At 41.1% G+C, this 22987-nt stretch overlaps 1 protein-coding gene across 5 annotated transcripts in view; it reads left to right on the forward strand.

Annotated features, from left to right (window-relative positions):
• LOC127574089 (neurocalcin-delta) overlaps nt 1-22987 on the forward strand; it is a 218982-nt gene that overhangs the window by 164815 nt on the left and 31180 nt on the right. For all 5 annotated transcript variants that reach the window (XM_052022753.1, XM_052022754.1, XM_052022755.1 and 2 more), the window contains one exon: nt 21641-22039. In XM_052022753.1, the coding sequence (XP_051878713.1) occupies nt 21662-22039 (378 nt within the window). In that variant the 5' untranslated portion in view covers nt 21641-21661. The remainder of the gene's footprint in view (nt 1-21640; nt 22040-22987) is intronic.

Here is a 22987-nt window from a genome sequence, read left to right on the forward strand (position 1 = left end):
TGCCATTTGATGATACTGTCAGCAAGATCTTCATCATTCCTTTCTCTGCTGATTGAGCACAGGATTATATTTATCCTGTTCTTTGTTCACGGGGTATGTACTTGGGCATTCTTCCATGAGGTAGATGCATGGAAGAAGGCCCAAAGTTCCCACATCATTAGCATGAGGGGAACTCTGTGAGAATGTAGATTTGGCTATATCCAGTGTTCTCATTCCTGTATCAGTTTGAGTCTATCAAGTTGTGTTTTGTGGGGGTGGGGTTAGGGTTAGGCAGTTGACCACCTCCATCTACCCTTCATTCTATCATTTTGCAGTGCTTTCCATCAACTGCACAAATTAGAAACACATCTCATGATTTTCCAATGAGTCGTTTTGGTGGCTGGATGATCATGGACAGTGTGCCAGAATTTCTGATTTGAGCTATCTGAGATGAAGAAGAAGCTTCCCATCAACAATATGAACTAGTACCTCTGTTGCAAAGAATTAATTAATTTAAAGTTGGAGAGGAGCAGGAAGGTGGAGGTTCATGGTAAAAATTTCCCAAAATTCTGTGAAATTGTGCTAGAGGACAAGATAGTTGCAAATGCTTCAGCCTTGTCTTTTGCTAAAATTATGATCGATGTTTCTTTCTGAATTGAGTGTGCTTGAAATGAAGTATACAAAAGGCTAGCAATGATCTGTCATACATTTTTACCACACATTTCCTGGGATCTGTGTCCTGTCTTCACCAGCTATAAAAGAGAGACTGGTAAACAATCATTTGATACACAATGATGTAGATACAACATACAGCAGAAGGGAAGAATAAATATGCATATATAAAATACATTTCAAAACCTGATGAAATCTTGAGTATTTCACAATTGAATACTTTTGTGATGCAGTCAGGAAATGCAGCTACCAGTTTTTGCATTCTAGATACTACAGAGAGCAATGAAATAATTTACAAGATAATCCATGACCGATGAGGTCTTGGTTCAATCTTTCATGAAGGATGTCACATTTGGCAGTGCAGCACTGCCTTAACATTGCTCTGAATTACCAGTATTGATTACTTACTCAAAACTGTGTGCCAGGATTGTGGCAATGCTGTGGATATCCTACTTTGATGTAGTAATGATAGAGCAATATGATGTGAAAGAAGAGGAGAACTTGCATTAAGAGTGGTAGAATCATACAACATGGAAACAGGCCCTTCAACCCACCAAGTCCATGCCAAACATCAACCACTCATTTACACTAATCTTGAGTTTATATAGCTTATTTCATTATCTTGGGCTGCCCCAGAAATTATTTCTTCTTTGCTTTGAAAAAAGCAACCACTTTGCCCTCTAACACATAAAATTCTGGAAAATTATACCATGAGCTTCCATCTTTCTGTTCCTCTCCATCTTTAAATAATGCATTAATCCTTTGCAGCAGAAGTAATTTTGAGTTCATATTAGTGAAGGTAACTCCTCCCATATCCTCAGGCAACCCACACATGAAATTCTGGCACATGCTGTCCACATAAATGTACATATGAATTAGGAGCAGAAGTAGGCTATTCGGCCCTTCAACCTAACTCTCGCCGCCCCCCCCCCCCCATCATTAATAAGCTCATGACTGATTTGATTATAAACTCAACTCCTCATTCCTGTCCACCTATGGCAACCTTTCATCCCCTTGTTTATCAAGTGTATATAGCTTCCTCTGCCTTAAAATATTGAAAGACTCTGCTTCCACCACCCATTTAAGAAAGTGAGTTCCAAAGACTCGCTGCCCTCAGAGAGAAAAAAATTGTTGCTTTGTCTCTCTTAAATTATCCAACCAACAACATGAGTCATTGGGAAAACATATGATGGATTTTTAACCTGTGCATTTGATGCAAGATCCCATGAAACTGCAGAGTCAAGTGTAGGTGGAGGTAGTCAAGTATTCCTTGGTTAATATGCAGCTATGATTGAAAATACAATCCTCATTAACCAAAAGGGTTTTTTATGCTTCCATTGGATTATAAAATTAGGTAGTATCTAGAATTTCATGTGGGGAAAATTTATTTATTTATTCCTAGTTTTTTTATCCTAAAAATAATTACGTTTTCTCAATGCATGTGTTTAATTTTTATGAAAAATGTGAACAAGCCAACTGGGAGAGAAATAGTCTGCATCACTTAAGAGAATGGAGGAGAATTAAGAGCTCTGTTGGCAATAGTATCAGATAACATGTGTTTACTGATTACTCTGAGAACTGAATTTGATAACCACCAGGCAGATGTATGTTCAAATGATGCATTACCTCTCAAATCAGTCAACAGCAGAAATACTCTTTAATAGAACTTCCAACCAAGCGGAACAATCTAGCAAGAAACTGAGGCTGTAAAAAGGCCATTAATGTTAATGCAGTGGAGCAATTAGGAGAATAGCTTTCTTTTTGAATGCTGTTTAGTGTCTGTTTCCATAGCAAGTATTCACAACAAAATCATACCAGGGTCAATAGAACCATAGGAGCAGCTGAGCGATTTTCTTGTTGAGTTTTATAACTGGTTCTGTTTTATTGCCACCAGAATCATTTGCCCAAAACGTCAAAGGACATAAGGTGGGCATGAGTAAATAATTCCATGCTATTTCTGTTCACTGTTGTCATGAAGAAAGAAGAAATATTAGTACTTGGAGATTCGATATTTACCGACTCCGATGCTGGAACATGCATTTGAATTATTATGCACTTTCAGTGCTACCTTTTCAGATTAATGTCTCTCTCATGGGGATTATTGTTGACCATGATTGCTTGCTTTCCATTGTACTGTTCTCACTCTGAAGGTAATGGGTCAGTTGTCAATGTTTCTTTCCACCTACATTAGAAAAACTCTATATCTAATAGGACTATTTATCATATAAAATCAAGAGTGTGCAAGGCAGTCTTGCTAGTGCTATTAAGTAATATCACCATTCACCGGTGGTTCACATATTTTTATGTGGAGGGCTAAATTTTAAAGTCAAATCATTTCTGAGAACCACCTATTAGACTGCACTTGGGAATTTTGTGTGCAGTTGTGGTTGCCCTGCTATAGGAAGGATGTGATTAAGCTAGAGAGGATGCAGAAAAGATTCACAAAGGTGTTGCCTAGACTGGAGGGCTTGAGTTACAAGGAAAGATTGGATAGACTGGGACTGTTTTCCCTGGAGCAAAGGAGACTTGAGGGGTGACCTCATAGAAGTTTATGAGGGGAATAAATAGGGTTGCTGATCAGTCTTTCTCCAGGGTAGGGGAGTCTAAAACTAGAAGGCATAGGTTTATGGTGAGAGGGGAAAAGCTTCAAGGTAATCTGGGGACTGCATTTTTCACACACAGGGTGGTAGGTATGTGGAATGAGCTGCCAGAGAAGGTGGTAGAGGCAGGTACATTTACAAAAATTAAAATAAAAGCATTTGGACAGGTACATGAATAGGCAAAGTTTAGAGGGATTTGGACCAAATGCGGGAAAATGGGATAAGCTTAGATAGGCATCTTGGTTGGCATGGACGAGTTGGGCCAAAGGCCCTGTTTCTGTGACGTATAACTCATTGAATCTATGAAAATACTTTCACAATTCTGCTGATTATTTTTATCTATTGATGTGAAGAGATATGTCAGATTAATACCAAACAACAAAGCAACAATGTTGTAATGCCTTAATGTCTTTAAACAAAATTTCTGATTGAAGCCTTTTTAAAAGCTGTTGCCAGGCCTGGACGTGCCATGGTAGTCTGTTTTTGATTCTACCAGCATCACATCGTAGAAATTAATGTATCCACTGTTTTACAATTCAAACACTCCTTTGCAAAGTATACTTGTGAAGAGAGCATTGGTTACTTTATTTTTGTTAAACTTTGTTAGTTTTCTCTCCTTATCAAAATGTAGCCATTTTATTCTTCACTACATAATCATCTGAGAGTAGGATTAATTTGGTTTTATGGAAATCTGTTCTATATGTTTGTAATTATAAATTGGAAAAAATATTCTTGCTACAGAACATAGTTGAATTTGCAGAATTTTTGTTTACCTGATGTTGTACATGTAATCTTCCTACAAGCTACAAGGGTGAAAGGGGAAAGGTTTAGGGGGAACATTAGGGGGAGCTTCTTCACTCAGAGAGTGGTGGGAGTGTGGCACGGGCTGCCATCTGATGTAGTAAATGCAGGCTCACACTTAAGCTTTAAGAATAAATTGGATAGATATATGGACGGGAGAGGTCTGGAGGGTTATGGACTGGGTGCAGGGAAGTGGGACTAGCGGAATAACGTTTCGGCACAGACTAGAAGGGTCGAATGGCCTGTTTTCTGTGCTGTATTGTTCTATGGTTCTATGGTTTTGGACTTGTCAGTGTAACATGTAGCTTATTAGAAGAGTTAGGTCAACAAAGGTGCATTGAACTACTTCTGGAGTTTACCTAAATAAAACCAAGTGGCTTGCCTCAATACAGCAATAATAAACTTCCCACCAGTAAACGAGCCAAGCTATCTACTTGGTTCTTGCAATTGTGTAGGAGGCCCCAGGACGTGCCAGAAAGAAATGTATTGTGGACTGGTTGTGGGCCACAAGCTGAATATTGTGCATTCCTGTTGTATACAGAACACTAACTAAATAATGGAACTCCCTACACATGACCATCAGCTGAAAAATATATAAATATGAAACCCAGGAAGCACTGCAGTAATGGAGTACTAGATAAGTGAATCCTTGAATCTATAAGTGGTAAAAGTATGGATAAGTATTTCAGCAGCAGATAAACTGAGGTTGACAACAACTTGGTGCAAACATAATAGCTGGAATTTACAGTTTTAATGACGGCAAAACACTAAGCGTTCTCAGCCTTTGCACAACTGATGTTTCCTTCGAAATATACACGTGCAGTGAATTCTGTCACTGATTTCCAGCTCTTCATAGGATGTGCTGTCTCTGGCATAATCTTTAGAAATCAGTAAATTGAGGAGAATTTCAAGTATTCACCGACCAAGGTCATGGTGAAATATCCTGGAAAAATACATTCTCACTGTGTGAGATTTTTTTTAATGGCATGCTAATACATAATTATTGCTCAGTAGCAGCTTTGATCCCAAACATCCCATATTCTTCCACTTGTGTATTACCATTCCTTCATAAATATTTCAAACTATTTTATTAAAATACTTTTAGTTTCCATCTTAATGGTCTCTATGTTTCAATCTTTATTTTTGCTTTCCGAGACATTGTTTTCTTTCCTTCCTAGTTTGCTGCTTTTGAGAATTCTGTGAATTCTTAAAAGGAATTCACTGTTCAGCTGACTTCATGGCATCTTGTCCACTGGGTTCCTGGGATCCTCTTGAACTGATGTTTGACTGCCAGTAAACAGACGCTTGCATGGATATTGACAGCTTTCTTAAAGGTCAGAAGCAAATGCTATATTTTCACCGTTAACCACAAAATCCTGGGTTGTATGACAGTGAAATTTTTGCTCGGCACCAAATGGCATTCCAACTTTGCCAGTGGTCTGGTTTAACTAGTGACATTGGTTAGTGAGGAAAATTTGGATGAGTGTCAATCATTTTGAAGTTTGTTGCTTTGATGAGACTGTGCACTTGGAGTGCTGAGTTCAATTTTGATCCCTTGTGCTCTGGAAAGGTTATAATTGTCTCAAAGTTGCAACAAAGGTTCACTAATTTGATTTCTAGAATAAGAGTATTGTCTTATGAGGAGAGATTTGGGTAGAATGGGTTTATATTGTTTGAAGTTCAGGCACTGAGTGGTGACTTCCTTGAAACATAAAATTCTTTGAAATCTTCACAGGGTGGATACTGAGAGATTTTTGCCTGTGACTGGAGAGTCAAGAGCTAAGGGTTTTGGTGTCATTATGAGGGAACATATATTTAAAATGGAGATTAGATGGTTCTTCATTTGGAGGATTGTGAATAATTTTGGATTTGCTACTTGGGTCAGTAGTTGCTCCTGTTGAATATACACAAGATTGAGAATGATATATTCTTGGGTTCCAAGGGAGTCATTGAAATTAAACAACTCGGAAGGAGGCCATTTGGCCCATCATATCTACTTACATTGAGAAAGTGTTGCCGACCTTAATCCCAGCTTCAGCACTAGGTCAGGAGATCCCATGGGCCTTGTCATTTCAAGTACAGATTTTTAATTTTTTTTTAGTACCCATGTTCACGATGTTTTCCAGATCTCTACCACCTTCTGGTTGGGAGGGGGGAGGTGGGGAGGGGTGCAGGTTTGATTCTTCATTTCTATTTGAATCCTTTCACCAATTACTTTAAATCTAAGTTCCCTTTTTATCCACTGCATCCAGCTAAAAAGAATAGGTCCTTGCTATTTGCTCTTTCTAGCACCCCTATCGTTTTATTCACCACAATTGTCTTTACTCTGTTTCATCTGTTCCAAGGAAAACCAATCCCAGACTATCAAGTCTTTCCCATTAGCTAAAATTTTCCCATCCTGTCAACAACATCATAAATTCCCTCTGCATAGCCTCCACTGCAATCACATCTTTCTTGTAATGTAGTGATCAAAACCATAAGGTCCTCCCCAGGTTACGGCAGGGTTCTGTTCCTGTGAACTGTTCATAATCTGAACAGTTTGCAAGTCAGAAATGTGAGTTCCGACACAGCAGAATATGCCTGCAGCAGCTGGCAAATCCTTACCACCGGTCTTCCAACTGCTCATTCATATATATGGGCTGTACACAAGTCGGGCATTCATAAACTGGGAAGGACCTGTACACAGTACCGAGCTGAGGTCTAACTAATTGTGTTTACTGTTCTAGCACAACCCCCCTGCTATTGTATTCTTTACCTTGGCTAGCAAAGGAAACCATCCTGTGTGTCATTTTAATCATCTTATTTGACTATCCTGCTACCTTCAGGATCTGTGGACATGCACTCCAAGCCAGTTAGATTGGCTTTAGTTCCTCTTCCTTGCACCTCCTGTATCCTGCCATTTATTGTGCATTCATTTGCCTTGTTGCACCTTTGCATATACATAACCTGCACTGCACTGGATTAAATTCCACTCTCCCTATTTCTGCCTAATTAACCGGGGTCATCTATATCTTGTTGTCTACAGCTTTCATCCTCTGCCAATTTTTGTATTGTTCGCAAACTTGTTTTCTCAATCACCCTACATTTAAGTTTAAATCATTAATATATGCTACAAAAAGTAAGGAACAGTGTAGAATCACACAGGTTCCAGTTGCAAAAATAGCCATAAGCCATTACTCCTTGTTTCTTGCTACAGAGCAAACTTTGGATCCAGGTTGCTTCTTTAGTTTGGATCCTGCATGCTTTTACCTTTTTAATTAGCCTACCAAGTGGGACTTTGTCAGAATCCCTGTTAATGCATTTAGGCTACACGAAAGACACTGTGTTATTAAGCCCCACCCCTGCCTTGTTAAATCCCTAAAATGTTCATTCAAGTTCAGTAAACATGACCTTTTCTTTAAAAAAAAATCCATGCTATCTAAATATGATTGGTCTGTCTATGCTTTTCTAACTGAAGGTTTAAACTGGCCCCCATAACAGATTCCAGTAATTAGCCCACCACTAAAGTTAAATTAATTGGCCTGCAATTATTTAATTTAGTTCATGCTCCCTTCTTCAAACATTTGTGCAGCGTTAGCAGTCCTCAAATTCCACTGACATTACTCCTGTAGCCAGGGAGGATAGAAAAATAGTCAAATCCTCCATAATTTTCTCACTTGCCTATTTCAGCAATCTGGGATATATTTCATACAAGCAAGCCTAGCACCCTTTTAGTGAAGACAGCCACAAAGTATTCATTAAATACCTTAGCCACGTCCCCTGTCTCCAGACAAAGGTCACCTTTTAGTTTTCAACTAAGTCCTGCTTTTTCCATAGTTATTTTCTTGTTCTTTACATACTTATAAAACAAAACTTATTTGAAGCTGCTTTAGTGTTATTTGCTAGTTTTAATACTTTCCTAATTTCCTTTTTAACTTTCCTGCAAAATGTTCTATACTCTTATAGGTTTTCTGTAGTATGAAGGAAGCTCTTGATGTCAGACATAAGCTTTTTTTGTTATTTTGTCTCATCATGACCTCAGTGCTCCTTATCATCCTGGAAGATGTAGATTTGGCAGTGCCATCCTTGTTTTTTGTGGGGACATGTTTACACTGAACTCCTTGTATCCTCTTCCACTACCCCACATGCTCTACAGTGAGCGTCTGAAGTTCGAGAAGCTTTAGTTCAGAGTTGATGAGCGGGAGTCAGTTTAGAGACAGATACATCAAGGAGGGAGAAAGTAACCTGGATATTTGTTCTGGGAGGCAGTCACATCCCTAAGTATTGTAGAGTGGTCAGTCAAGCCTGTGAGGAAGCTGTGACGACAATGAGGCAGGTTTGAGAATCCAGAAGGTACTGCTGCAGGAGCCGCAACCCTTGCACTTGTCCAGCTGACAATCAAAAGCCTGCAGATGCTGGAAATCTGAAATTAAAGCAGAAAATACTGCATTCGCTCAGCAGGTCTTCCAGGATCTGTGGAAAGAGAAACAGAGTTAATGTTACTGGTGGAGGTATAAGATTCTGTACAACCAGTGTGAATGAGAACAAGAGACTTGCAGGGTGGATATGATATGGGCGCCATTCAAGTTGGAGGAGGGGGTGTAGAAAGGAATGCACACTGGCACAGGGACTCCCTGGGTTACAAATGACGTGACTTAGGGAAATCTCAATTTCTGCCAATTCTCTCATACATTCTTAAAGCATTTTTCAAGTTAATAATAATGTATTCATTAATGACTGGATATCCTATATATTCCATTAGTTTAATTATGGGTAGTGTTAGGATGATTATTCAATGAAATGAAAGAATTATAGCAAGTGTACGTGGAGTGATAAGATGTGGGTTACCGTAGAAAACACGTTTCTGACGTGGAGAAATCGGCTTACAGTCAGTTCTCATTCCTTGCAATAATCCAGGTTGCCTGTATTTGCTTAGCCCTCTGGATGCATTTCAAGGAACAAGAACTCCAGTTGAATTGGCAACAAAAAGGGTTATTGTAGCATTAAATATGTACGTAAGAACTGCAATGCTGTGCTGGGGCCCTGGCATAAAACCACTGCTATTCCAGCTGCGGTGGTGCTGCCATGCCAGGAATCTGATTGAGGGCAGAGCCCTCCAATGGTGGTCTTGCAACAATGTAATGATTAAAGTAATTGTGTTACCACCGGGCATGGCATTGAGTGAGTCACCAAGGAATTGTACAATGGCTGATTGTAGGGCTGGTGTTAAGGGGGCTGGGGCGAGCGATGTAGCCACTCATTGCTCAGGGCTGCAACCTGGCTGGCAACAGAGAGTGCGGGCCATTGCTGGGGACAGGCAGCATCTGCTTCATGTGTTGACAGACCACCTGGATCCAAAGATCTTTCTTGTCATCTCCTGGTCTGTGAGACCGAAGCTGCTCTCTCCTCTTTCCTTGGCAGCAAAACTGTCCCCAGCCCAGAGACCAGTTCAATGGCCAGCAGCCGTCACTGAGTTTCTATAGATCTGTAAAAAGGAAAAGATTATCTAAAGTTAATGCAGGTCCCCTACAGACTGAAACAGGAGAAATTGTATTGGAAAATATGGAAATGGCAGAGAAATTAAACAAAGATTTTGTGTCCATCTTCATGAAAGAGGACACAAAGCCTCCTAGAATTAAGGAAAGGCTAAAGGTCTCGTGTGACTGAGGAACTCAAAAAAAAAAGTTAGTAAAAATTTGGTATTGGAGAAATTAATGGAACTGAAAGGCAATTTAAATCTACAGGTCCTGATGACTTTCATCCTAAGGTTTGTTCCACAAACCTGGATGGGAAATTGGATAAAAGTTTGGGAACTGTGTCCTGCTAACTGTTGTGATTGGCATTTAAAGCCTAAATATTTCAGTGTGAAAGGCTGGTTTAAAATGGAACAGCTTATAAATATTATAACTATCAGCAAGGAACAAATGGTGCTGGATATGTAACACAATGGGAGATTAGACAGCCAGGTACTATGTTCAGCTGGTCTTATTGCTTAAGGTCACTGCACCTGGATACTGCATTGAATCCTTCCAACTTTCTAAGTGGCATACTTGCGTATTGAGCCAAGAGCATATTTATACATGTTTCAAAAATATGTTTTAAAGTAGTACAATGTAAAATGTGTTGCCATGCTGAGTAAATCTTAAGTAGCCAACTGTTTAATATGATGTGTGGCTTTAGGATCAATTAGAAATCATTGATTCTCTTAACAATCATACGGCAGGTTCTGACAACATTTCATATGTACTGTTAAGACAAGTAACCTTTCTGAAAAAAATGTGCTGTACAATGTAATACTCAGTGCATTAGCATGAAAAGTGGGTGCATTACATTTTAAAAGGGATTAACAGATTTGAAGTAAATGAGTTAACACCTCTGGTAATATCAGTCAGAGAAGAAATGTGTTACTAATTTCCTTACCAAGAGGTGTAAGCCCAAATAAAGGGTCTTGTAACAATCAGTAGTCAATGAGCTATATAAGTGTAGCTTGGATTTGTTGTGATTTTACATTGCTGAACTGTTTCCCCAGGAATAAGTGAAGAACATTGATTCCAACACTGAATCAACTACTAATTCATTGTTTTACTTTGACTTGAATCTTTGGGTAGTTGACCATTCCTGATGTCAGGCCAGTCACATTAAAAAATGAGAGCTCAGCGCATCCAAGCCCCTAACAAACTGTGACCTGCAGTGCCCATTTTTATTAAATCTCCCCATGTTCCTTTGCTGCTGGCATTTCAGCATCCTTGTCTGCTGCCAAAGAGATCAGAAGCAGCATACTTGTCATATTGCTACCAGCAATTGTTCATCTGTTAGTTTATACCAAGAGCATTGGCTCCTGTTTATCAATTGCCACCTTCACTTATGGTATGTGATAGCTCACAATTGCTATTTCCTTCATATTTGTTTTCATTACATGGTAACAAACTACACATGCTGGCTAGTAATTACAATTTCATAATTTATTGACAGCACAATTTGATATTTGACCTCAGTGAGAGTACAGTTGAGTACCAGTTCTCCACGTAAGAATCTTTTCTTCTATCCTGTAGCTTACAATCTGTGGTTAACTTGTCACAAGAAGTAACAACCATGTAACATTTTTTTAAAATGGAAAATAACAGAGTAACCAACTTCCTAAGATAGAATATTTATTTGGAAAGTCCTTAAAGGTGAATTTCTTAAATTTGCATCTGTTCCATGATGGATTTCAAAATCAGGCCCACTGTTTACCATGGTTTATTTGAAGGGCTTCGGCACAGATCTCCAGGAATTTACAATAACGTTGCTGTTTCTTTTTTGCGCTGTACCACTGAGTCAACTCAGTTTTTTACCCGACAACAGTCTATCTCACACTAGTTGTTGTTCCTCGATGAACATGATGTTTCTCAGCTTTATGGTTTTGCTCTGTAGTTTCTAATCAGAAATCCACTTTCTTCTAAATTGAAGTCTTTTCTCTGTTGTTTCTGGTTATCGAATAACCTTAACTCATTGCAGTATTTTACAGAAACAGTGAGTGTGTTTCAGTTCTAGTTCATAGCATCTGTTTACTCCTCCTCTGAAGTTTTTCACCCTACATTGGGCTGGCTTCACATCTATCCTTTCCAATACTCCTTTGGATTCTGCTTTGTTCATACCATCATTGGCATGCAAGGTCTTTCTGTCTCTGTTGCTTCACTTTCGCCTCAGCTGAACCCCTGGCACTTGCTCATGGTCGATTTTTCCATGCATGAATCGGATACTCTACTTCTCCAACAACTCCTGGAATTATTCATTCACCACATCTCTCTGAAAGCAGACATTAATGCTATGATGCTACAAGTTTGACTACCTTTTATCTTCAAGTCAATTAATCTCACCAAGGGACAAGTTAAATTTTCGAATTAATCTTTGTTTTTCCCTATTTCTCTGATCGCAATTAAGATGTATGTATTTCTCCCTAAGCTTTGCCACGTTTGTGCTGTATGTATCCACATGCTTTTTGGCTACACATGACCTTGATGGAATCTTGGCTTCCAAGTGATGACTCCTTTTCATTATTGAGGCTTTTCCACCCTGTTATATACTGATAACAATGGCTTTGTTAGGGGGAAGTGATGCAACTCTGGAAGGGGGATTGGAGAGCAGCAGTGATACCTTTTAAAAGGTCGTTGGGACAGTAAGGAAGTTAACTTGCAATATTTGCACCATCCAGGCAGTGCCTTTATCACCACATCTTGGTGTGTCCCCGCACTCTCTTGGCATTTTCACCCATTTAGAGTACCATTTATTGTTTATTCAACCAGAAGTCCTGGCTATCACCCTGTTTACCTTGCTGAGTCTGTTTTAGAATATTTGATTCTACACTAAATAACTTTTATCTGAATATTCTCCTGTTTAAATGGCTTGGAATATTTCCCAAGTTAAAGACATTATATAAACATAAGCTATTCATTTCTTTGTAATCATCATGATGCCTTCTCACCGTGTCAGTCTATGCCATTCATGTGGTCATGTCAACAGTGGGCCGCCGCCTTAGGCAGTCCCTTGTAAAGATGACTTGCTTCAACTCCAGTTTTCTGAGTTTTGAGACAGCTGATGAGGTCAATGTGGGACCTACAAACTCTGCCACAGGTGGGGTAGGAGGTGCAGGTGGGTAGTTTGGGAGGTGGCGTGCTTCTTTTGCCATTCATGGTGAACCTCTGTATACTCCTAATAAATGGACTGTAGGCTCTCTGCCCTTCCAAGTGCTCCATCTCCAATTAAGCAGTCATGATCCAGGAATTACCATTAAACTTTGCAGGCACTACACTCTTTCAAGGAGGCTTTGAGAACATCTTTGATTCAATTTCTCTGTCCAGCTGCTAACTTCCATGCTTTGATGGAGTTCAGAGTAGAATGCCTGTTTTGGGAGTCTGGTGTTATGTATGCAAACTATGTGGGCTTCCCCTTGGAGTTGAGTTGGTGTGATTACCTTGATGCTGGCTATGTTGGTTTGGAAGAGGGCCTTGACGTTGCTTGCTTTTATCCTGTTAATGGATTTTGTGGAGGTAGTATTGATGATATGTCTTCAGTGCTGTGAGGTGCCTGCTATAAGTAGTCCATGTCTCAAAAGCATATAGGAAGGCAGGGATCATTGCTACCCTGTAAGGCATGAGCTTTGTGTCAAGTTTGATGTCTTCGATCTTCAAACGTTCCTTTGAGGCCAAAGACTCTGCTGGTGCACTAAGGAAATGGTGAATTCCATTATCAAAGTCTACCTTTTTGAGAGGTGGCTTCTAAATTATGAGAAATGGACCATGGAGACTGAGAAAGAGTGAGTGAAAATAAATTAACATTTTCTCAAAAACTATGGCAAGGTGAGTTGGGGACTACTGAAAATAATTGTAGCAGGCCAACTCACATGGATTTGTTCACTACCCAAGGCAGATGCACTTGCAATATATGAGAGGTTAAATGTAACCTGTGCTGCTTCCTTGGCTGATTATTGCTATACTACATTGGTGGTAAGAATGGGAATGTGGGGAAGGTCACGTCATTTGCCTGAGGGGCAACAATTTTGTGGGCTCCTTATTAGCAATGTGTCTCTATTTGTGTGGACAATGCCTGCTGCCTCTGCTCAGCTGCAAGACAAGACTGTGGATACTGAGCAGGGACATTCCTCCTGCTACACCTCAGGATCTACCTTTTAGACATTTGGGCTCCAGATGTCTTTGCTTCTTTTACTATGGTACCAGCTGCAGTTTGCAGGATTGTTCACATGATGATGTATTTAAATCTGTTCATTTGCTCACAGATTAATGCAGGCTATGGAATCTCATCTTGAGGAGGCCAGTGGCATTTCCTGCTGCAATCCTTGTCATTTGATGGCTCTCATTGTATCTGCAATCTCTTGGTGTAGTTGGAGAGCACAGCCTAGTCCGTCAATGTATAAGTTTGGTCTGAATTGCCATCTGGACTTCTCTCAGCTGTGAGCTTATCACAAAATGTAGAAAGTAGTCCTTGTCCACCAGGATCCATCCTTCAGGACAGTGGTAGTTACTGCTGACTCCATAATGAGGGAATCATATCCTTCTTGACAACATGGTATTAACTATCAAGAAATTCTTTTGATAATCCACAACAACCTAGACATTGAGGAAGCCTTTCCTGTTCATGAAAAGGTCTGGATTGTTAAGGGGATCTTTTCTGAGCACATTAGTGAAGTGGGAAGCAAGCAACGCTGGGCACATTAATGTAGCTTAATAGGAAGCAAGGAATCTCATTGTCAGAGATGATCCCTCTCACTGAAATCAAGATATATGAAATAGTTTCTTTATAAGTGCAATGCCTTAGTAACTCCTGATGCTTTGGTGAGCAGCAAATTGGAAGATATGGCAAATATCTGCTTGAAATGATCCTTTTGCATTGAAATGTGGCCTTGGCCTTTATGGAGACAGCAGTTCAAGCATGTAAGTGTGGCTAAAGTTCTTTCCGTAGAGTGCTGCATATTCAATGATGACTGCCTTGGTAAACCTGACTCTGTGTTGGAGTAGTCTCATTGTTGATGGACCTTCGACGCCAAAGTTCCCACCCAACCTGTGAACGACGCAGTCACACCAATGGTTGTTGCCAGTGGGCACTATTGAGGCATTCATTGAATGAGTGCCTCAGCAGATAAATACTGGATGTATGCTGTTAGTTTAAGCACATTCAAAGTCAGCTCTAAAGATAAAACAGAATGCTGGAAGAACTCAACAGGTCAAGAAGCATCTGTGGAGGCAAAAGGTGCAAGTCGATGTTTTGTGTTGAGACTCTGTATTAGGACCAAAAGGGAAGACGAAAGATTTCCCATGTATAGCAGTATGGGAGAGCGATGCAGCCAGAGGCTGGTAGGTGATAGCTGGGGAGGAGATTATGGGCAGATGGAATAAGTGGGAGAAGGGGCAGCACGGTAGCGTAGCGGTTAGTGCAATGCTATTACAGCGCCAGCGATCAGGGTTCGATTCCCGCAGCTGTCCGTAAGGAGTTTGTATGTTCTCCCGTGTCTGCGTGGGTTTCCTCCGGTGCTCTGGTTTCCTCCCACATTGCAAGGACGTACGGATAGGTTAATTTTGGTTTAAAATGGGCGGCGCGGACTTGTTGGGCCGGAAGGGCCTGTTACCACGCTGTAAATAAAATTTAAAATTTAATTTTAATTTAAGGGAACGGGGTGGGCGCGGAAGGGATTGGGAAGGTGAACAAAGGAAAAGGAAATTTAGGAAATTTGGGAGAACACCAGGGCTATGGGTTACCTGAAACTGGAAAATTCAATGTTTTTGCTGTTGGGTTGTAAGCTACTTAAGTGGAATATGAGATGTTGTTCTTCCAATTTGCTTTTGGCCTCTCTGTAGCAATGGAGAAGGCCAAGGTCAGTGTGGGAGTGGGAAGGGGAGATAAAGTGATCTGCAGCTGGAAGCTCAAGATGGCTATTGCAGACAGAACACAAGTGCTCCGCAAAATGGTTGCCTAGTCAATGCTTGGTTTCTCCATTGTAGAGGAGGCTACATTTGTGAGCACCAAGTGCAGTAGACCAGGTTGGAAGAGGTGCAAGTGAACCTCTGTCTCAGTTGGAAGGGTTGTTTAGCTCCCTGGACAGTGGTTAGGGAGGAAGTGAAGGGACAGGTGTTACACCTACGATTGCCAGGGAATGAGGAGGGATGGGTGGGTGGGGAGGGTGGGCAGACCAGGGAGTCAAGAAAAGAGTGGTCCCTGCAGAAAATGGGGAGAGGGGGAGATGTGACTGTTGGTAGGATCCATTGGAATTGGTGGAAATGGCGAAGGATGATATGCTGGATGTGGAGGCTGGCGGGATGAAAGGTGAGGACCAAGGGAACTCTTTCTCTGTTCTGTCTGGGGAAGGGTTGGGAGGGCGGGGGAGGTGAGAGCAGATGTGCTGGAAATGGAGGTAATGTGTGTGAGAACTCCTTCAACTGTGGTAGAGGGAAAGTCGTGTTTCCAGAAGAAGCGCATTTCAGAAGCCCTGGAACAGAATGCTTCATCGTAAGAACAGATAGAGCAGAGACAGAGAAATTGAGAGAAAAGGATGGCAGGGTAGGAGGAGGTATGGTCAGCGTAGCTGTGGGAGTCGGTGGGTTTACAGAAGATGTCAATAGCAAGTCTTTCTTCTGAGATAGTGACAGAGAGATCCAGAAAAGGAAGAAAAATGTCAGAGGTAGTCCAGGTGAATTTTTGGGCAGGGTGGAAGTGGTGGAAAAGGTGGTGAAATTGACAAGTTCCACACGAGTGCAGGAAGCAGCACTGAAGTGGTCGTCGATAAAGCAGATGAGGAGGGGGGGGATGTGCCAGAATAGGCTTAGAACAAGGACTGTTCCATGCAGCCAACAAAGAGAGGCGTAGTTAGCGGCCATGCAAGTGCCCATAGCTACCTCATCGATCTGCAGACAAAGGGAGGAATCGTAAGAGAAGTTGTTGAGGGAAAGGACAAGTTCTGCCAAGCAGATAAGTGTTTTAGTGGATCTAGTTGGGTATCTATTCAAGAAAAAAATGGAAATCCCTAAGACCTTGTTGATAGGCGATGGAGGTATGTAGAGGCTGGACATCCAAGGTAAAGGTGAGGCAGTTGGGGCCGGGGAACGGAAAGTTATCAAATTGTTGGAGGGCATGAGAGGTGTCCTAGATATACAAGGGGAAATATGATGGAGTCCAGGTTTGAAGTAATGAGTTTGGTAGGGCAAGAGCAGGCAGAAACAATGGGCCTCGCAGGGTAGTCCTATTTATGGATCTTGGGTAAAAGATAGAGATGGGCAGTATGAGGTCAGGGTATCGTCAGGTTGGAGGCTGACCAGAGGAAGTCTCTTGATGTGATGAGATGTAACAGTCTAGGAGAAGGTACCCTGCTGTTCATTAGTGGGGTCGTGGTCCAGAGGAAGTAATGACGAAGTGTCAGAAAGCTGGCGTGGCCTCTGGCCTCTGCAAGGTAGAGGTCAGTACACCAGTCTGCAATGGCAACCCTCCCCACCACCCTTGTCTACGGGTTTGATGATGAGGTTAGGATTGGTCTGAAGTGAGTGGAGTGCTGCACGTTTGGGGGAGGTGGGTGGGGGGTAAGGATGGAGTGGGTGAGGGAATTGGAGAAGTCAAGGTGGTCAATGTTGTCAAAAGATCTAGAGAGGGTAAAGGGCCAGAAGGTGGAGTAGAAGTGGAAGGGAAGTGCTGGAGATGGGAGAAAGGGTCATCATTTGGGGGTGGGGTGAGGATTCCTTGCTGAAGAAATATGCGAGAAGGTGGTCGAAGTAGTGCTCGATGTCGTGTTGGGTTCAGAACTCAGAGGTGCTGGCATAAGGGTACAAATGTGAGGCTTCTGCTGAGGACTGACTGCTCAGTGTCAGAGAGGGGGAGGTTGGGATGGGTGGTGAAGACATGACGGGTTGAAGCTGGGGTGAGGTGTAGCATCAGAGGAGAGAGCAGGCTCGGATTATTGGAGTGGGAGGGAAGAGAGGTGGTGAGACGAAACCTGGAAGAATTCGATGGGTCAAGCAGCCTCCACAGATCCTGCCTGACCCACTGAATTCTTCCAGCATTCTGTTTTCTTTTGTTCTAGATTCCAGCATCTGCAGTCTCCTTTGTCTTCATCTCTGAACATGCCTAGTCATCAAATGTCAACAGAGTGTCCTTTAAAAAAGCAACAGATCAGCATGATTGACTGCTGATTGCAACAAGACTGTTCCATGATGGTTGTAGATTGCAGCTTTGAGTTTCAATTTATATCAGCAAGGGCAGAAATGGGTGCTGTGTAAGTGTTGACATCATTTCTGGAAAAGATCATGTATGCTGTTGTGAATTGAGACAGGAAGTGCCCAGTCCAGTTTTATGACGAGCATGATTTCACCTTGCTGATCCCATCTACAATGCATAAAATTATTTTCGTGCTTAAATTAAAAGTAATGTAAAGTAATAGAGATAAATCTCCAGGGCAGGCATGGTCTTCATCCCTACAACCCACAATCATCATAGAACAGTACTAAAAGAAATCTGGTGAGGAGACTCATGATATGTTACTTATGTTCCAAAACTCTGAATTTAAGAAGTCAGAAATAACTCCATTATTGAAGGATGAATGAAGAAAGAAACGAGGAAATGATAGGTCTGTTAGTAGAAGATCAGCTGAGGGGAAGTTACTAATTTGTTCCAATTCCTGAATTTTGTATTTGTGCTGGTGAGGAAGTTTTTGGAAAAACACAAACTGATGAAGAGAGCCAGCATGGATCTGAGTGGCAAATGTTGCAAAGGGATATTGACAGATGAAATGATTGACTGGGGGAACATTGTGGCAGATGAAGTTCAATGCAGAAAAGTATGCAAGGAGACACAAGACGGCAGATGTTGGAATCTCAAGCAAAAAATCAACTGCTGGAAGAACTCAGTGAGTCAGGCAGCATCTGTGGAGGCAAAGGGATGATTGATGTCTTGGGTCAAGACCCTTCATCAGGAATGAGAATGTAGGGGGAAGATAGCCAGTATATAGAAGTGAGAAGGAGGGGTGAGACAGAGGTTGGTAGGTGATAGGTGGAAACAAATGGGGGGGAGGGGGAGCTGGGGAAATCTTCCCCCTGCACTCTGTCCGAATGCTGTTTATTTTGTTTCCTTTTGCAGAAAAGTATGTATATTAGCTTTGAACCTAGAATTTTCAATGGCCAGAGAGGTTTACTGGTCTCAGTGCAGAAGTAATTAGAAGTTTGTGGACTACCGCAGAAAATAACTAAAAAGGCTGACGGCAGGGACATTGCCTGAAAGGACTTGCAGAACAGGCATATTATTTAAATAAGTACAAACAGCTGTGTGATAACTGCCTGAAATGTTGGTACAGTTAATGTTGGTTTTACCATGCCTTTCTAATCTATTGCTCCTGATAATGGAAAGCAGTTAACATGTCTTGGAGTGAGTGCAAGGGTCATAAAGCATTTACCAATTCTGCAGGGAAGTCACTGAAACACTAGACTAACTCAATCTTGATGGTGAAGCTCACTTCATGAAGATAGTCTTCCTTTTATGGTATACCCTCTTGAAGATGATGTACTAACTGCCTTGTTCTTTAAACTGGCCATCCCCTGCCCAACCTGTCTTGCTCAGTGCAGCAATATTGATGTCAAAGTGTTTTAAGTTCCCAAGCTGTCTCCTAAGAGGGCAAATTTAGAAAGTTAGAGAAAGGACAAAGTGATGGGGCACAATAGCAAAAAGGGTAATGATAACCAGAAATAAAAGCAGGAAATGCCTGACATGGTCAACAAGTCGGGCAGCTTCTGTGAAAAGAGAGAGGTCCAGATGAAGGGTCTCAACCCAAATCATCAACTGTCTATTTCCCTTCATAGATGCTGCCTGACCTGCTGAGTAAATGTAAGGTCAAACAGTTTGCTGGATTTAAAAAAAAACTAAAAGGCAGTGTATTTAAAAAGTGTGCATTTGAAAGGTGTTGGCACGTCCTTGTATCCAAATATCTGATGCAGGATCAGCAAGCAGTTAGAAAGATAAATAGTGGTACGTTGGCTTTTATTGCAAGAGCATTTGAGTACAAGAGTGAAGAAGCCTTCACGTAGGTTCCCAGTGAGACCACTATAGGTCTGGTCTCCCCACATGGGGAAGGATGTACTCACAATAAAGGGAGTGCAGCAAAGATTCATCAGATTGATTCCTGTGCTGTTGAGATAGGGGTGGGTGGGATGTTGAAGTGGGATTAGTCAGCTGGACATTGCCGCACTATATGTCCTTTGTGGAAAAGCTCTTTGACCACAAGTCCATCAAGCAGTGGTCAGCACAGAACATCCTGCAGACACTGCAGGAGAAGGACTTGATGGATACCGTGGGGTGGTTCCTTGAGCAGACTGTCCAGACCATCTGGCAGAATGCCTCATCGCCAGAACTCACTAACAAGCACCAAGACCTCACTTGGCTGGTGGTGAGAGGTGCCCTCCCAGTCAGATCCTTCCTGCATGGTCGAAACATCAGTCCAAGTGCGCGCTGACCCCGGAAGGACTGAGCTGGGGATGAGACGGTAGCCCACCTCTTTGCGGGCTGTGGGTTTGTGAGGAGGGTGTAGCAAAGTCCAGGCTGCAGGAGTACATGCTGAGGGATGCACTGAAGCTGGGTGCAGCCAACGCAAGGGCTCGGCAGGGAAGGACTACAGTTTAGGGTTCTTCTGCCACTGGAGAGGGAGGGGTGAGGTCAGGCGAGAAAGACCATTAAATATAGTAAATAAGGAATTGGTGTAGCCCCCCCAGGGAGCCACATGAGTGACATCGGTGCTGTGTTTTTTTATATAAAAAGGTAACACTAATGATGGATCCGTACACGAATGTAAAGGTTTGCACTGTTTTATTGTTGTATATAGTTTGTTTTTTTATGATGAATAAAGTTTATTTTGGAATTGAAAAAAATGGTGCACAGTATTCCTGAAGCCTTTCTGTATCTTTCTCAAAACTCAGCACAATGGCACATTCTCCCTGTGATCACATGGGTTTCCTCTGGATGCTCCGGTTTCCTCTGGATGCTCCAGTTTCCTCTCACATTATGAGGATGTGCAGTTTGGTAGGTTAATTGGCCACTGTAAATTACTCCTAGAGTGGGTGAGTGGTAGAATCTGGGGGGACTTAATGTGTGGAGAGTAAATTAGATTAGTTTAGGATTAGTATAAGTGGGTGCTTGACAGTCAGCATGAACACGGTGGGCCAAAGGGCAGGTTTCTGTGCTGTATGACTCCATGACATCTATGACATTTGTTTGCCTGATTGTAGGAGATTGAAGCAGGATGATCAAAGTGATGGGAATTGTATAATGCATTGTAACAGGTTAATGGCAAGTGCTATATTCCAAGAACTTGTATTGTAATAGTTATTTCTTGATTTACAAAGGGGAAGTTTAAGTAAAACATTTATTAATCGAAAAAAAACTTGACAAAATATATTATGGCTATTTTTGGACAGTATTCTTATATGCATCAAGAGTGGTGCACTATTAGTTATAGTGAGAAATAGCTTTACAAATCAAAGAAGTATAACTCAAAGGGTCAATATTATTGTAGGGAAAATTCATAAATCAGAATATGTGTAGATTGAGGAATTAGTGGCAGCGATGATTGGTAATAATTGATTCTGGAGCATTGGTCGGACATCAAGATTCTTGATCATATTTATTAGAAAGCATATCCTGATAAACAAAAGTAAGAATTTTAACTTTTCTAACTTGTGTTGCCATAAACTGCTTTTGAATACACTATCATTTGTATTTAATTTCACTGTGACCTTTTTCTGACAACCGTCCTGTACGACACACAGAATGAAAAAGACAATTTATTTCTCATTAATTTGGGATCTGTTTAATATCCAGCAAACCCTCCTTTCTGAGGTGATTATGATGGTTCTTGGTGCTAATGCATAGGAAGCTCTCAAATATGGATTCTAACCAAGATTTTGGGTTTATTCTTCAGTTACTGACCTGTATATGTGCTGAGTTTTCTGTTTCTAAGTCTTACATATTTTTGATGTGTTAAATCTTTTGAAATGATGCTGTTGTTGCTATCGAATATCACTTGGCATGTTGGATTGGATTCACTTTAACTTGGTTCAAATCAATGTTCTTTTGCAATTGTTCTGCAGCTTAAGGCCTTTAAATTCAAGATGGGGAAGCAGAATAGCAAACTACGGCCTGAGGTGATGCAGGATTTGCTGGACAGCACAGACTTCACGGAGCATGAGATTCAGGAGTGGTATAAGGGTTTCCTCAGGGATTGCCCTAGTGGGAACTTATCAATGGAAGAATTCAAGAAAATTTATGGGAACTTCTTTCCCTATGGGGATGCTTCCAAATTTGCTGAGCATGTTTTTCGCACTTTTGATGCCAATGGAGATGGAACAATAGACTTCCGGGAGTTTATCATTGCACTAAGTGTCACATCAAGAGGCAAACTGGAGCAGAAGCTAAAGTGGGCGTTCAGTATGTATGATCTAGATGGAAATGGATATATCAGCAAGTCAGAAATGCTGGAGATTGTTCAGGTACCCTCAATTATTGCAATTTATTATATGTTGTAACACAACCTTAAAATGTTTTGATAATCTGGACCTACTTGACTTTTTGTTCTTATTTTCTCATGGTGAGTTGTGTTTAGAACTTGTGAATCTACAGCAACAATGCTACTGTGTGCTGAATTATTTGAAGGGTGCATGCCTCTTGCCAAGTTGTATTGTGTATCAGGTTTTGCTAAGAATCTATTTCACTGATACTTAACAAAACTTGACGCACAATATAACCAGATAGTTCATTTACCCTTGAGAGGATAAGTCTTTGCATAGACATCACAAAGCACAAATATGTTTTCAGTCTTCATTTGGGATTTGTCACTTATTTCCCTGAACAGTTTTCAATAAAATAATTATTGTGATATTTTTATCAGAAATGCCATGGTAACATGAAGTTAAATAGTAGTGACTGGAGGAGAGCATTATTATAAAAGGCAGTAATTTCTAAAATGAAACATCTCAGGACTTCAAGGAGAACTGTAAGGAGATGTTTCTGTGACCCATTAGTGACTCCATTAGGCTCACGACAGGCAGAAGTCAGAGGATTTCACCTTGAAGCCCACAATAGTAAGTGGTGATGAGGAGGGGGGAAGGAGGCGTATTGAATTTGGCTTTTTTTTCTATTCCTTTAATTACCATGTTCCATGTATACTTAATAATATTATTTGGCACTTTTTGTAATTATCCCCAAATTAAATAATTTACCCAAACATTCTAGTGAGGTAAATGAGTCTGGAGGAAGTTTGGTGGAGAGTAGTGGAAATTCCAGAAAACAGTGTAGCAGATTTTATGGGGTTTCAAAGTTAAAGTTGATGAGGGAGAGAACACCCCCTCAAAATTCACACCACCCTGTTGAGGATAAGATATTGTTAATGTTAATGAATAAACACTTATTCATTGGAGCTCACAGTCAGGAGGCTCAGA

This window comes from Pristis pectinata, chromosome 9 (genome assembly GCF_009764475.1).
Source record: "Pristis pectinata isolate sPriPec2 chromosome 9, sPriPec2.1.pri, whole genome shotgun sequence".
Lineage (NCBI taxonomy): Eukaryota > Metazoa > Chordata > Chondrichthyes > Rhinopristiformes > Pristidae > Pristis > Pristis pectinata.